Source organism: Rhododendron vialii, chromosome 12a (assembly GCF_030253575.1).
Source record: "Rhododendron vialii isolate Sample 1 chromosome 12a, ASM3025357v1".
NCBI classification, from domain to species: domain Eukaryota; kingdom Viridiplantae; phylum Streptophyta; class Magnoliopsida; order Ericales; family Ericaceae; genus Rhododendron; species Rhododendron vialii.
The window spans coordinates 12,303,526-12,316,678 of NC_080568.1; the positions used below are offsets into that span (position 1 = coordinate 12,303,526).

The following is a 13,153-nucleotide window of genomic DNA, read 5'->3' on the forward strand; positions in this document are numbered from 1 at the left end:
TTTTCGTCAAAGAAGTGAAGCCTCCCGTTAATGATTGGACGTAGGAAGCAAGACATGAGAAAATAAATTCGTCAAATTAGCATTTTAGGAATTAAGTAGACAAAATATAGATAATTTAAGAAATAAAAAAAGTAAAAACAAAATTATAAAATCCTCATCAATGCATCACATCATTTTATATTTTGAAAAAATAGAGGTGTATTGGGATTATCTCATATAGACGGATCAACCCTTTCCCCCTTTAATACCTCCCCTAACACCAACTCACAAACCCTAAAATCTGAAACCTCCTGGCATCATGCGTCCACCCAAAAATGTCCAAATCTGCAGACATGTCTGCCGATGCTATGATCATAACTCGTAGTTGGAGTAGTAAGGAATCTAGAGCTTTCAGGGGAAGACGCCGAGGCAGAGATTCTCGCTCCCCGTCCCCCAAACGCGCTCTGACCTCGCAGGTGACCTATGCATGGGACGTTTTTTGGGGTTCTGTCCCTCTCTCTCTCTCTCTCTCTCTCTCTATCTCTCTCACAGATATATATTTTTATATATGTTGATACGTGTGCATGCATGTATAATAAGCGCACCCAGAATATGAATGTGTGACACATGATTTGGTTTAGGCTATTTTGTACAGGAAACATTTTACGTGAGTCATTTTAGGTCTTAATGTGCCGCTTATAGAGACAAACATATTTTAGAGAGACCTCATCCCACATTGTAGAGAGAAAAGGGCTAGTCTTTGAGATAGAACTTCCACTCCTCGATATAGAGTGAGAAGTAGACACAGAGAGGGGGAGGAATTGTAGAGACACGAACTTGGACAGAAATTTTCTGTCGTGACTCAGAGAGGTTACTTACGGCAATTCGGGATGTAAGTCCTTTTAGGCCTTATGGTGGAAATCATTTTACGCCCAAATATGTTGTACTTGTCATTTATCTAACCAAACAATGAAAAATGGGTAAAATGTTTTCCGCAAAAATAAACAGAGCCTTAGTGTATATTAATTAGAGTATATAATACAGAACACTTAAAAGCTGTCTTATGTGGAATATTGCAGATGGTTCAAGAGAAATAAATGTTGGCTATTGGAGGGGTGAAAGCTGATTCTGGGACCAAGCTATACCTTTCCAACTTGGATTATGGTGTCTCTGTTGAGGATATAGAGGTATTTTTTTTCCCGTACGTATAGAGGTACTAGTGGAATTTTGCTACATGTGTTGCACGTGGTATATATGTTTGCTTTTGCTCAGCCCTTGACGTTGTAACTACTCTTTTTGGAGGCGGGTATGTCAGGGAGATCGGAGTCATCAATATTAAGATGTACTAAAAATTTTGATATGGAGACCAAATTCCATGACCATCATTATGCGAATTTGTGGGTTTAATTTCACCCATTCATGCATCGGGTCCCACTTGATTTGCATAACATTTCAATTAAGATATTGAATGGGATAAATGGTACAGACCAATCAAGCGGCCAAAATGAATGGAGAAACTCAAAAACTAAAGAATTGAGCACACATCGCAAGCATGAATTTTTTAAACTGCAAAGTATCAATTGTGAACAAAAGTTCACAAATATAGCTGACGTGTTTCCTTGTGAACGAAATCATTATTATTGTAAGTTGAATCCAAAATACATGACTGTACATATATAGAAGCACAAACGAATGATGAATAACAATAACATTCGGAATAATCATGTGACCATTGGAAGAATGTTTGCTTCAGCAGGTCTTCGAAGATACAGTATCTTTGTTTTTCTAGTGGTTCAGCAAATTCCCTACACGAAGCAAGAAACATGATACATAAGCGCATTTTATTAAAAAGAAATTGGGCAATTAGCCATATCAGTGCCCATTGTACCCCAATGTGTGGCCGCATAGATGTATTCCATGAGTATTTTTATACTCTTTGACGATCCTTGCATCTGAGTCACCTCTCCTTTTTCTTCTTTAGTCTCGGATTGAATTACCTCAGAGCGTTATCCTCATTTGTGTCTATGGCTCTGAGATGACTAAGTTACTAACACATGTATTCGAGACGCGTTCTTTGTCTTGAATTCGACAACACAGATTTGTTTCTTAGACATTGCGGTGCGTAACTTCTGTTTCAGTTTGTGCCACTTTTCTTGGAAAGCGTTCCCTATCTCAGGTTCTACTTGTTTTGTAATTTCAGCCGTCACTATGGCCTTTTTATTTTTTTCTCAGTCTGCATCGCAACACATTGATATAACTGTATTATGTTGAGTAACACTTAAAAGCAATGCCAAGTCTGTGACCAACTTGAGATTTCCTTGCCTGGATCATAGGAATCCATTTTCTGTAAACAAAAAAGATAAATGTTATTCCCTGCATCACAGTTGTAAATGTGAAAACGGAAAGAAGAAAACACCTTCGTACATTTAAAAGAAGTAGTATAGATGTATAACAAAGTATATTTTCGCTCTATCTTTGGAAGTTGGAACAGAGTTGTTGCTTGAACGTTTTTATCTTGGTTTTGGCATAATTTCCAATTTTAAGCTTTTATTTTGCTTGGATATTTCTAATATGGTGTTGCTAGCAGGTACAGACACAAGATTTCAAAGTTGGTTGGGCAAACATTGAAAAATTTTACAACACATAAAAGGCAATGTAGATTTTGTCAATAGAAGTTGTAAATATACAACCTCAACTTTGGTATCATATATAATCAATCAAAGTATTGTTAAAAATGACATTATCTTTCTCAAAATTATTGGTTGGGCGGGTGAACGTACTTATATGATTTTAACGTTTTGGCATAACAACCTACTCTAATTCTAGTAGCAATTTGAAAGGTGGGTAGGGTGGTCGCCCGGGCTCACCGCCCTCCAGTCCATCCTTGGTTACTAGCAAAGAGAGTGGTTGTGAACAGTGGTAGAAACAATTATGTCATGCCGAGGAAAGACTCTAAGTTGTGCCTTATTTGCTTTTCAATCAATTGTATTAACCTGTAAAAGTTGAAGCTTTCTTCTATAATTATGACTTTGGTTGAAAACCTTGGTTTTATTTAGAAAGGTGGTGGATGATTTTGGACAGTAAGCTCTGGCCTATTTTAACCACGGTGGGAAAAGTTATTAGTAGTAATTTCTTTGATGGTATGCACACAATCCATGAGCAAGTGGCCGTAAAATTCCTTTGCTTTATACCGGGGTAGGGGTGTATTATGTAGCAAGTCATGGTACCTCCACATAGCTAGTACTTTAAGATCTACTCGTCTCATCCAAAAGGGAGAGGTGCTATTCACACAGACAAATGGGGCATAGATCGTGCACAGATCTTGATGTGGGACCCACTATGGGTCCCACACAAATGATCCGAGTCGTTCATTAAATTTGAAACATTTTTTCAAGGGTCCCCACAAAAAATCAGATCAATTCAGTACCTATAAATACTTGATCTAATCATCTAACTTTTCATTCAACTTTGAACTGAATGAAAACTTATATGATTAGATCGAGTACTTATAGATATCGAATCAAAATGATTTTCCACGGGAGCCTTTGAAAAAATGTTTAAAATCTAATGAACGGCTAGGATTTTTTGTGTGGGACCCCTAGTGGGCCCCACATTGGGATTTGTGCACGCTTTGTCTGTGTCAACAGACTTACGCTCCAAGAGGGTGGTAGAAGTAAACCTATTAGGATGGTAGCTCCACGTAGCAAGTACTTAAGATCTGGGAGAAGTGTGAGTAATTGGGGGTTCTATAACCAGTGCCGATAGAGAGTTTTAGCTATGGGGCAATTGGAAGTCTCAACTAAGTTATTGAGCATGAATGTTAAGGTATAACTACTCGTCTCATCCAAAAGAGTGGTAGAAGTAAACCTATTAGGATGGAATCTTCTTTAATATTGGCTGCTTTCCTTCAATTGCCTATAGGGTTTATCGATTTGGTGTGTCATGTGTGTGTGCGTGCGCGTGTGTGTGTAAACCTATTAAAAGAAGTGTAAGGCTCAAATACAATTTTAAATTCCTTGTAGCAAGATGATTGTATGTACTTGCATTATTCAAATTAATGAATGCTTTAGAGGTTAATATTCAAACTATGCTAGAGATCGGACTTTTAAATAGGGAAATTTTCAGTTTGACCCCTTGTGGTTTGGGCTGGGTGCGGATACACCCCTCCCCCTTTGAATATCAGCACATAACACCTCCTGGTTTGTGGACCAATGTGCACGGTTATATTTTCCATCCAATTTGACAAAAAATGAAAAATGACGATAGTGCCCTCTTATATTTTTGGCCTCTTTCTTCTTCCCCATCTCTTTGTTCCTGTGTTTCTCACCCATTTCTCACAAATTTACACACAACCATATATACAGAGGTAATGGAAACAAAAAAACACAAACGCAGCCATACACAATACAAGCATAAACTTTAATTGGATGTCATAAAAAAAAAATAAACATCCACCAACAAACCCAGTTGAATATAATCTATTTTCCACCTAATAAAATAAAAAAACAAACCAACCCAGTCGAATGCCCCAAAATCAAATCATTAGGATGCCATGGGAAAATGGTTGTAGAACCCTAATCGGAAATCAAATCTAAATGTGTATTGGTTTGAATTTTTTTAAAATATGACCAAACATATATCTGTATACATATGTGTATATATATGGAGAGAGAGTGTGAGAGTTATGAAGTGGGGAAGTCGAATTGATGGCTGGATTAATACTTGGGTCTTTAATTTTTGCCAAAAATAAATTACCAAAACCAGAAACAGAGAGGGTGAATCGATTCGGTCGAACCAAATCAGAGGCTTCTGAGGATGAGACAAACAGAATGCTGCAGAGAGAAGAGGGAGTGAATGACCGGCGATGGTCGTCGTGGCCAACGTTGGCGATGAGGACGAGGATTGATTTTGCTTTGAGATTTCCGATAGGGGTTCATTGATTTGGGTTTGATATACATTTAGTAAATTAATAATGAAGTTATGTTGCGTTAGGGACCCAATTCATATAGCTCTACACAAATACACATTCAAAAACCTACAAGTATATATATAGCTATACATATACACATTTATATTTGCCTATTTAAATTCCTCTCAATGAATATCCGTGTATTGTATACGGGTATGATTCAGAGAGAGAGAGAGAGAGAGAGAGAGAGAGAGAGAGAGAGATTGCAGGTGTTCTGATGTGGGAAAAGAGGTGAGGAAGACGAATGATGGCACTTGTGTAATTTTGGAGATAGATTAGGGTATTTTGTTTCAAAATTGTTGTTGTACTTACACTCACACTCACTATCAACACAGGCAAGTGAACCACACCTCCAGTCAAATTGGATGGAAAATATAACCATGGACATTGGCCCACAATGCAGGAGGTGTTATGTGCTGATATTCAAAGGGGGAGGGGGGTATCAGCACCCTGCCCAAACCATGAGGGGTCAAACTGAAAATTTTCCTTTTAAATATCTTTGATTGAGGTACCAAAAGTTGATCAAAATAAAACACACAAATTGGAGAAATAGTTCAATGAAGATGTCAATACTTTAAAGGTTGCAGTTCGCAAACCTTGGTACAGATGCATAATCAAGTGAAACCACATGTAGAAGTATCTCAACTGAAGTTTGGCATTTGTAGTTAAATCAGTGTTCATGCTTTTCATTCTCTAATGATCGGCTTGTGGTGCTACGCAGAATGGTGTGTGTGGTAGTGGGCAATCATGTGGTAACAGCAGTTTGGATTTTGGTCAAGCGTAGATATGCAGTTTCAGTGGAGCGATCCTGTTATGTAGTTGAGGTGCCACCAATATGGGTGTTTTAGTTGTGTAGCTGTGATTAGGGCAGCATACTATCATTGTAGTAGTCCATAGTATTAGTATCGATTTTGATGCTTTAGTCCTTATTAAGCATGTTCATCCCTTGAAAGCTGCTTCCATTGGCATGAGTTAGTCCTCTACCGGCTGAACCTGGCACATCCTGAGGTCTATTTTCGTAGCTTTCAGCAGCATTGTTTTGTTGTCCCTCGACCCTCATTGGCTGATTTGTTATTATTCGTGGTTTTAGCATGTCAGCACAACTCCTCATTCGTTTTTCTGCTCTAAACTCATTATTTTGTTCTACTTTTACACTTTCTACTGGCTGCACTTCCATGAGTAATTGATCTGATAGTGAGAAATAATACAGCAGAGTCAACCCATTAATGTTCATATAACTCCTTGCAGTTTCCATTCTCAAGGAACGGAGAGCTGCAGCAATACTCCATCCATTATGATTGGAAAGGAAGATCAAAGGTATCTTGGCAATTTTCGGGTTAGTAAAGTTAATTTGCAGATATTTTTCCGTCTGATCGTGAACTTAAGAACTATGATTTTATCTTAGGGAACAGGGGAAGTTGTTTTTGCACGTCAGTCGGATGCTTTGGCGGCCATTGATAGATATGACAATAGACGGCTTCATCGAAAACGAATGAAAATTGAGTTGGTCGTAGGAGTCCGCAATTGCTCTCCTGCAGCTATGCCTCTAGTTACCAAAGACTTGGTGGAAAATCCTTTTAGATGGTATGGGACTTTCTGTTCTTTCGCTGTCTGTCTCATTTCTTTCATGTTATTTTCCGTAATAATTGGTGTTATCTTTTTCCATTTGTCTAATAGCAAGATTCCAAAGGACGTGGTTGTCCTTAAAAAACTGAGGAAGGGCAAGCATGAGTCCCTCAGGAATTATGTCAGACGATATTGGGCGATGTACGATGAGGTTGAAAAGAACACTTGCTCCGAACAGCTCACTGTAGCTTTCTTTAAGCAAAGCCTGCCGCATGGCGACCGTTTGTGGACTACCCTCGTCATGAGCCCTGTGTCATCAATCGCAGAATTGTATAGCAGAGTGTCGAGGTATGTGATGCTTGAGGACGTTCTAGGATGCAAAGGGTATGCGAAGCGTGAGTACACTCTATGAAGGACAGGGCCGAAGTTCGGCTAGGTTCACCATGCCCGCAAGGCTGTTAGTTGCACCCATAATGCTGCTGAAACATTTTTTGACAAGTGTAATGCTTACTGAAACATGAGTTTTTGGATACAGGTATGTAGTATTTGACTTTTCAAAAAAAAAAAAAATTAGATCCAGGTATATGTATATATCATATCTATGTAGATTCAGCGGGTTTAGTTGAACTGGTTTGCTGATTTTGGGACTCGGATGTATATAACGTTATAAACAAACAAATCCCTAGCTAGTGGGCACTTATTGTCGGATGCATTACTTTACACTAGATATGATGTTTAGGTAAAGAACTTGCCGATAAGCATGTACATTGCATTACTGGTGAACTTCTGGTAGGTTTTTTTCTTATGGAAGAACTTCTGGTATTTTGATGCTACTTTCATGTGACAAGGACGGAACCAAGATTTTGTATTCAGGGGCTACTCTTTTTGAGTCCCAACTCTTTTTCGCAACATGGGAAAAGGGGGCCAAACAATTTGGGAAGGGGGACCGAACAAGGTTTAGATTCTACTCCTAATTTTGTACTGGGTAACTAGAGAGAATTTGGGATGCCGCCATGCCGGGGCAGTGGCCCGTTACTGCCAACCTCTAGCTAGGTCTAACTTGTATTACTATAACACTATATACCGTGATTGAAGAACGATTGTCACAGCACTAAAGTAGTGTAATGTGAACTATTTGCAAAGGTCATTCATTGATCCTTTGTGTCTATGCGTACAATAACTCCAACAAAAACGCAACCATTTTTGGATGTAGAAGTCAGGTGGTCATACAAACTAAGAAAGAATTGACACTTTTGCTTAGTTATTGATTTAAGCTCTTTGACAAGATGAATGAAAAAGACAGAGAAAGATGGCTTTTGGTATGACATATATATACATGCACTTTAGAACTCCTGTCTTTGTATTACTGAGTAGTAAAATATTTTGAGAAAGAAAATGATCCTAGTTAACCACTGTATTCGCTCGCGCGCACACTCGTGTGTGTATATATATACACATTGGGGAGTAATTTTGTCACTTTCTTTTTCTCTAACGCCACTCCTCTTTGTATCTTTATTAGGTAATTTGTTTTTGTAAGAAAATGAAAGTGCCGTTAGAGAAAAGGAAAGTAGCAAAATCAATTCCCTGTACATTGTGTTAATCAACTCGGTCTTCTTCTGCCAATTTCTTGAGTCCTTGATACTGGAACCAAGCGAAGCCTTGTACTGCATAGAGCAAGTTGATTCCCTTCTGATTTATGTTGACCAAATCTAACCAGTTTAAACGATAAGAAATCGTAAATGAAATCAACGGCCTATATGCGAGCAAAGTGCATATAATCGGAGATTTGGTTTTGGGGTTAGGGTGCACCATTTGGTTGGTTGGAACTTGGCCGTGCATCACTTGTCATACGGAAGCTCCGTATAGAATTTAATCCCGTGTCGGATTGCTCTCACAAATTCTATATATATATATATATAGACACACACAAACCTTTGCTATGGGCTCACCATTTGGTGTACGATGCACGTACACCACATTTTGTGGGACTTACTTTAGGATTCCACGTAAATGACTGGAATCGTTCAATTTTTTTAAAATATTTTTAAAGGTTCTAATTAAAAAATCAGCTCAGTCGAATATCAATAAGAGTTTGATCGATTCTTTACTCAATTTCTTGTCAGAAAATAAAATTGGACATAGACCGAGACAAAATTAGGATTTCATAGACGATGAGGCCGGCCACGGCATAAATAATAAGATTTTCATATTTTAAAGTTCAAGAATATTATACATTTAAATGACCAAATACTACCCAATACAAAACACAATATCCACGTGCTCTTAATAAACCGAAAACAACTAAAGAATTTGATCGATTCTTTACTCAATTTCCTGTCAGAAAATAAAAGGGATAACTTAAAAATTCATCCTCAATCCGTACTCAACTTAAGTTTTCATCCTGGTCATTTCAAACAGTTATGATATCATCCCGAAATTTTAAAAAAACCCAAATCTACCCTTAGTTAAGCAGAAATGAAATGTATATATAGCAATGAATTTTGAGACCTAAACTTAATTCCACAAGTCCTTGAAAAATAGCCATTACCCAAACTGAAAACCCATAAATCTCGGTGAAACATTAGCTTGAATTTTGGATTTCCATATTAGATTTCAAATCCCGAGAAATCTCAGTAACCAAATGGAACCCATTTGCATAGATAGGAACAAAATACACCATGCCCCTCACACCGCCCATCTCGCCATCACCATCTTTCGTCGTCGTCGCCGTCCTCCAATGTTGTCCCCCATCCCGCCGTCGACGTCCTCCATAGCTGTCGCCCATCCTGCACTCCCCCTCTTCTGCAAATTCAAGGATTTTACCGCCGACCACTGCCGCTGCTCAACTCATCCGGCCCACCGTCGCCGAGAGCGGCGAGAACCCAGTGTTTCGAGATCACTGGAATGGAGAGTAAAACAAGGCTTCCTTGATTCAAAGATCATTCAGCCATGATATCATCTTCAACGAAAACGCGAGGGTTTGGTCCAAACAAAGGAGTGGTCGTGAAACATATATTTGAAAGAGAAATTTAGCCTCGAATCCTCACGTTGGGCTCTCTGATTTTCTAAAAACCTGAACACTGAAAATCAAAACGCCACAAATTGGAGAAGATCAGTCTGTCCTCCATTTTGCAAAATCAGTAGAAGAAGAATGGCGCATGCATTCGTCCGTGCCATCCGAGTGGGGTTTTAGTTTTCATGGTAAACTATTTGTATCATTTACTATGAAATATGTTTTTCTGTTATTTTCATTTGATAAATTATTTGAACCATTTACCATGAAATATTTGCTCAAATCATGGGATTTTTTTCATGTTCACATTGTAATCGTCATGAGATATTTATCGTGTTCACATTGTAATCGTCATGGTAATTTAACCATGTAATGTCATGGTAATTTAACCATTTAATCATGTAACAGTTTGAGTATGTCATGTTCTTTCTTTTTTTTATGGTTATTTAGCCATGTTCCGTGTAATAAGATCAATGAAAAATATGACTTTTTGTTATCTGGTTGGCCAACTCGAAAATTGAAGAAAACATGCAAAGATGTGGTCAACTTATCATGTTATATTCCTAAAAAAAATCAATTCCACAAATAGATTCCATGATTAAAAAAAAGTAATCAATAATATTTAAATTTAACAAATTCCACTTAATTAGGAAAATAATCCAATTCAATCCCATTAAATTGAAAAAATAATCCAATCCAATCCAATCCTACTAAATTAGGAAAGCAATGTAACATAATATATGTTTATCATAGTGAAAAGGGTAAGAAATGTAATTCACATACTAAGAGAATGAAAACATAAGCATGAAAAAAGGGCGGGATGAATTCTTACATGACATGGATAAAAGAGGATGGATATTTAAATATTCCAAAATAAAATTGGACATAGACCGAGACAAAATTAGGATTTCATAGACGATGGGGCCGGCCACAACATAAATAATAAGATTTTCATATTTTAAAGTTCAAGAATATTATACATTTAAATAACCAAATACTACCCAATACAAAACACAATATCCACGTGCTCTTAATAAACCAAAAACAACTAAAAGATGAAAAAAATTAAAAGTTTCTCAACACGTTAGACCTGAAGCATGTATCGAAATAGAAATTCAACGATATTTTAGATCTAAAAGTCATCTATGATTGAGTTGAAACTAATTTTAGGAGCAATTTCATTCCCAATAAATATAACCAAAGCACTTGTGAGAAACTTGTCCTCCATTCGAAGCCTAGTTCTGACAATAGTCATAATTGAAAATGTCTTTTCTTATCCACTATTTTTTATTCAGGGGGCCCACCATATATCGTTATGATATTTTTTAAAAATATATATATACTTAGATAATTATGAAAATTCAAAACCATAGGGAGGCCTTGTCCCCATACAAACCTTTGGTTTCGTCATTGGACGTAGAATCGATAAAAAGTGTTTTTAACAAATTGTGCAGTTCCGATCTTTTGTGTGAGATCCCTAAATGGGTTCTACAGAACACAACCAAATTACAGAAAATTACCTGTGGGTCTGGAAAACCAAGACTTAATTCTCATTAAGGATGAACTCAATTTTTATTTACCTCTACAGACAACCTCATATGAAGATTACCCTTTTACCCTTAACTAAATATAATTTCACACTTTATTATCTTTTCAAAGTTTTCATCACCCCCTCCCACCTAGGGGTGTAAACAAGCCGAGCCGAACCGAATATTGGTATATTCAAGCTCGGCTCGATCAGAATTTGTCTGGCTCGAGCTCGGCTCGACAAGCATGTACAAAGCTCGAGCTCGGCTTGTTAGTATTCGGTTTGGAATAAACGAGCCAGCTCGGCTCGAATTCGTCAACTTTTTGGCCTTAATATTGAAAAATTGGCTAAATGAGCCGAGTCGAACCAAATATTGGCATGTTCGAGCCGAACCTATATATTTCGAGCCAAGACGAACCTGTTCGCGAACCTATATATTGGCATGTTCGAGCCGAGCCGAGCCAAACCTATATATTTCGAGCCAAGATGAACATGTTCGCGAACCTGTTCGAGCCAAGCCCTACTAGGTTGGAGCTCGGCTCGTTTATCAAACGAGCTGCAAAATCGAGCTCGAGCTCGGCTCGTTTACCCTTCGAACCGAGCCAAACTCGCGAGCTGCTCAGCTCATTTACAGCCCTACTCCCACCTCCACCCCACAACCAGACTTTTTCCAGCGAAATTTCACTACTTCAAAAAATTAGTGAAATTCACTACTTCTCAAATTTCTCTAAATTCAGCAACCACTCCGACCAATGACTTTTTCTGGCAAAATTTCACTACTTCAAAAAATTAGTAAAATTCACTACTTCTCAAATTTTACTGGTTTTCAAATTTCGTTAATTTTTGTTGGATTTCAAATTTCACTGGATGTAGATTTTACCTAATGAATTTCACTAGCTTTCAAACTCGTGAATTTTTCACTAATTCAAATTTTCACCAGCTCAGCAGCTATTTAAGAACATAAGCACCACAAATCTCGTGAAAATCACTATCTTAGACCTCGTGAATTTCACTGGATTTTTAAAACACAACCACCCACTAAGTGAATTTCATTAGCTTGGAGCTCGTAAATTTCATTAACTTTCGGCTCATGATTTCGAACTCGTGAATTTCACGAGCTTGGAGCTCATGAATTTCACAAAATTTCATAACAGAAGTAGAATCAACTACAACACAACCCAATTAGAACTGAGAAAATAAAACACAACAAAATAGTTCTTTTAGAAATAACCATGAGCAACTAGTGAAATTCACTAGCTTTGAGCAACTAAAGTTCTACTCACACATTTCATCGAATAGTTCATGTGCATATAGTTCTCGATGGAATCATCATTAGGCAAAATATTTGGTCTTCACATAAGAAGTAATGAATCAAAAGGGACAAAATGAAAGCAAGGAGTTTGGACTAAATTATTTCCCCTGTTCCTCCAAAATTTGTCCAATTGATTTACCTTTCTCTCACAATTCCACTTCAATGACCTCTTGTGATTAATTTCCTCCGACCACCAAACTCACCAGTGGCGTTGGATCTGTGGCTCCGTGTCGTCCCCATCGGAGCATGTAGAGAGCGGGAGAGAGAAGGTGAAGATCTATTTGTGAGATCTCGTGGGGAGAGTCGTTGGTGCTGGAAAAAGGGGTCGGAGAAGAGCGAGAAGCCATCTTGGGTAAATCGTTTTGATGGTCATGATTCAACGGCATCGTCGTCGCAGTCATCGTCGACGGTTGCTTCGACCGTGTTGAAGGAGTGGAACTGTGAGAGGGGAGAGAAGGCGGGAGAAGGAGATGTGAGGGAGGAGGGGGTAATTTTGGAAGAAATAATAAAAAAATTCTTACCGGTACTTTTCTATTTAGGGCCTGTACTCCGAGGGAAATAGACATTGTAAACTAAACCGGCCCGTAAGTCACTGACCAAATTACCCATAATTTTATTGATATATACACGGATCTGTTCAAGCCTTTTTACATACCACAGACAATGGCGGGCCCGAGACCTCTGCATAATTGACCCGAACTGACGGTCCAGAATCCAGACCCGGTCCAAAGCTCTGACCCGCTAATAGCAGTACATACGTACATACATACACAACGTACATATACA

General features: G+C 38.1%; 1 protein-coding gene across 2 annotated transcripts; it reads left to right on the forward strand.

The window, feature by feature from the left end:
• Window positions 1–206: 206 nt before the first annotated feature.
• LOC131311005 (uncharacterized) lies at window positions 207–7,113 on the forward strand. Of its 2 annotated transcripts, XM_058338306.1 has the most exons (5): window positions 207–483; window positions 1,059–1,166; window positions 6,197–6,265; window positions 6,354–6,532; window positions 6,626–7,113. In XM_058338306.1, the coding sequence occupies exons 2-5, from the start codon at window positions 1,077–1,079 to the stop codon at window positions 6,924–6,926; spliced, it is 639 nt and encodes a 212-aa protein (XP_058194289.1). In that variant the 5' UTR covers window positions 207–483; window positions 1,059–1,076; the 3' UTR covers window positions 6,927–7,113. The 2 variants fall into 2 exon arrangements, with proteins under 2 accessions (XP_058194289.1, XP_058194288.1); XM_058338305.1 differs by lacking the exon at window positions 1,059–1,166 and having other exon boundaries at window positions 207–455; window positions 6,626–7,110.
• Window positions 7,114–13,153: the final 6,040 nt, after the last annotated feature.

Bases quoted from the DNA above. Each gene is read 5' to 3' on its own strand.
- LOC131311005 (XM_058338305.1), top strand. From the start codon at position 315: ATGTCCAAATCTGCAGACATGTCTGCCGATGCTATGATCATAACTCGT. The intron at 456-6,196 runs GTGACCTATGCA...AACTCCTTGCAG, and splicing joins AACGCGCTCTGACCTCGCAG to TTTCCATTCTCAAGGAACGG. The intron at 6,533-6,625 runs GTATGGGACTTT...TTTGTCTAATAG, and splicing joins GTGGAAAATCCTTTTAGATG to CAAGATTCCAAAGGACGTGG.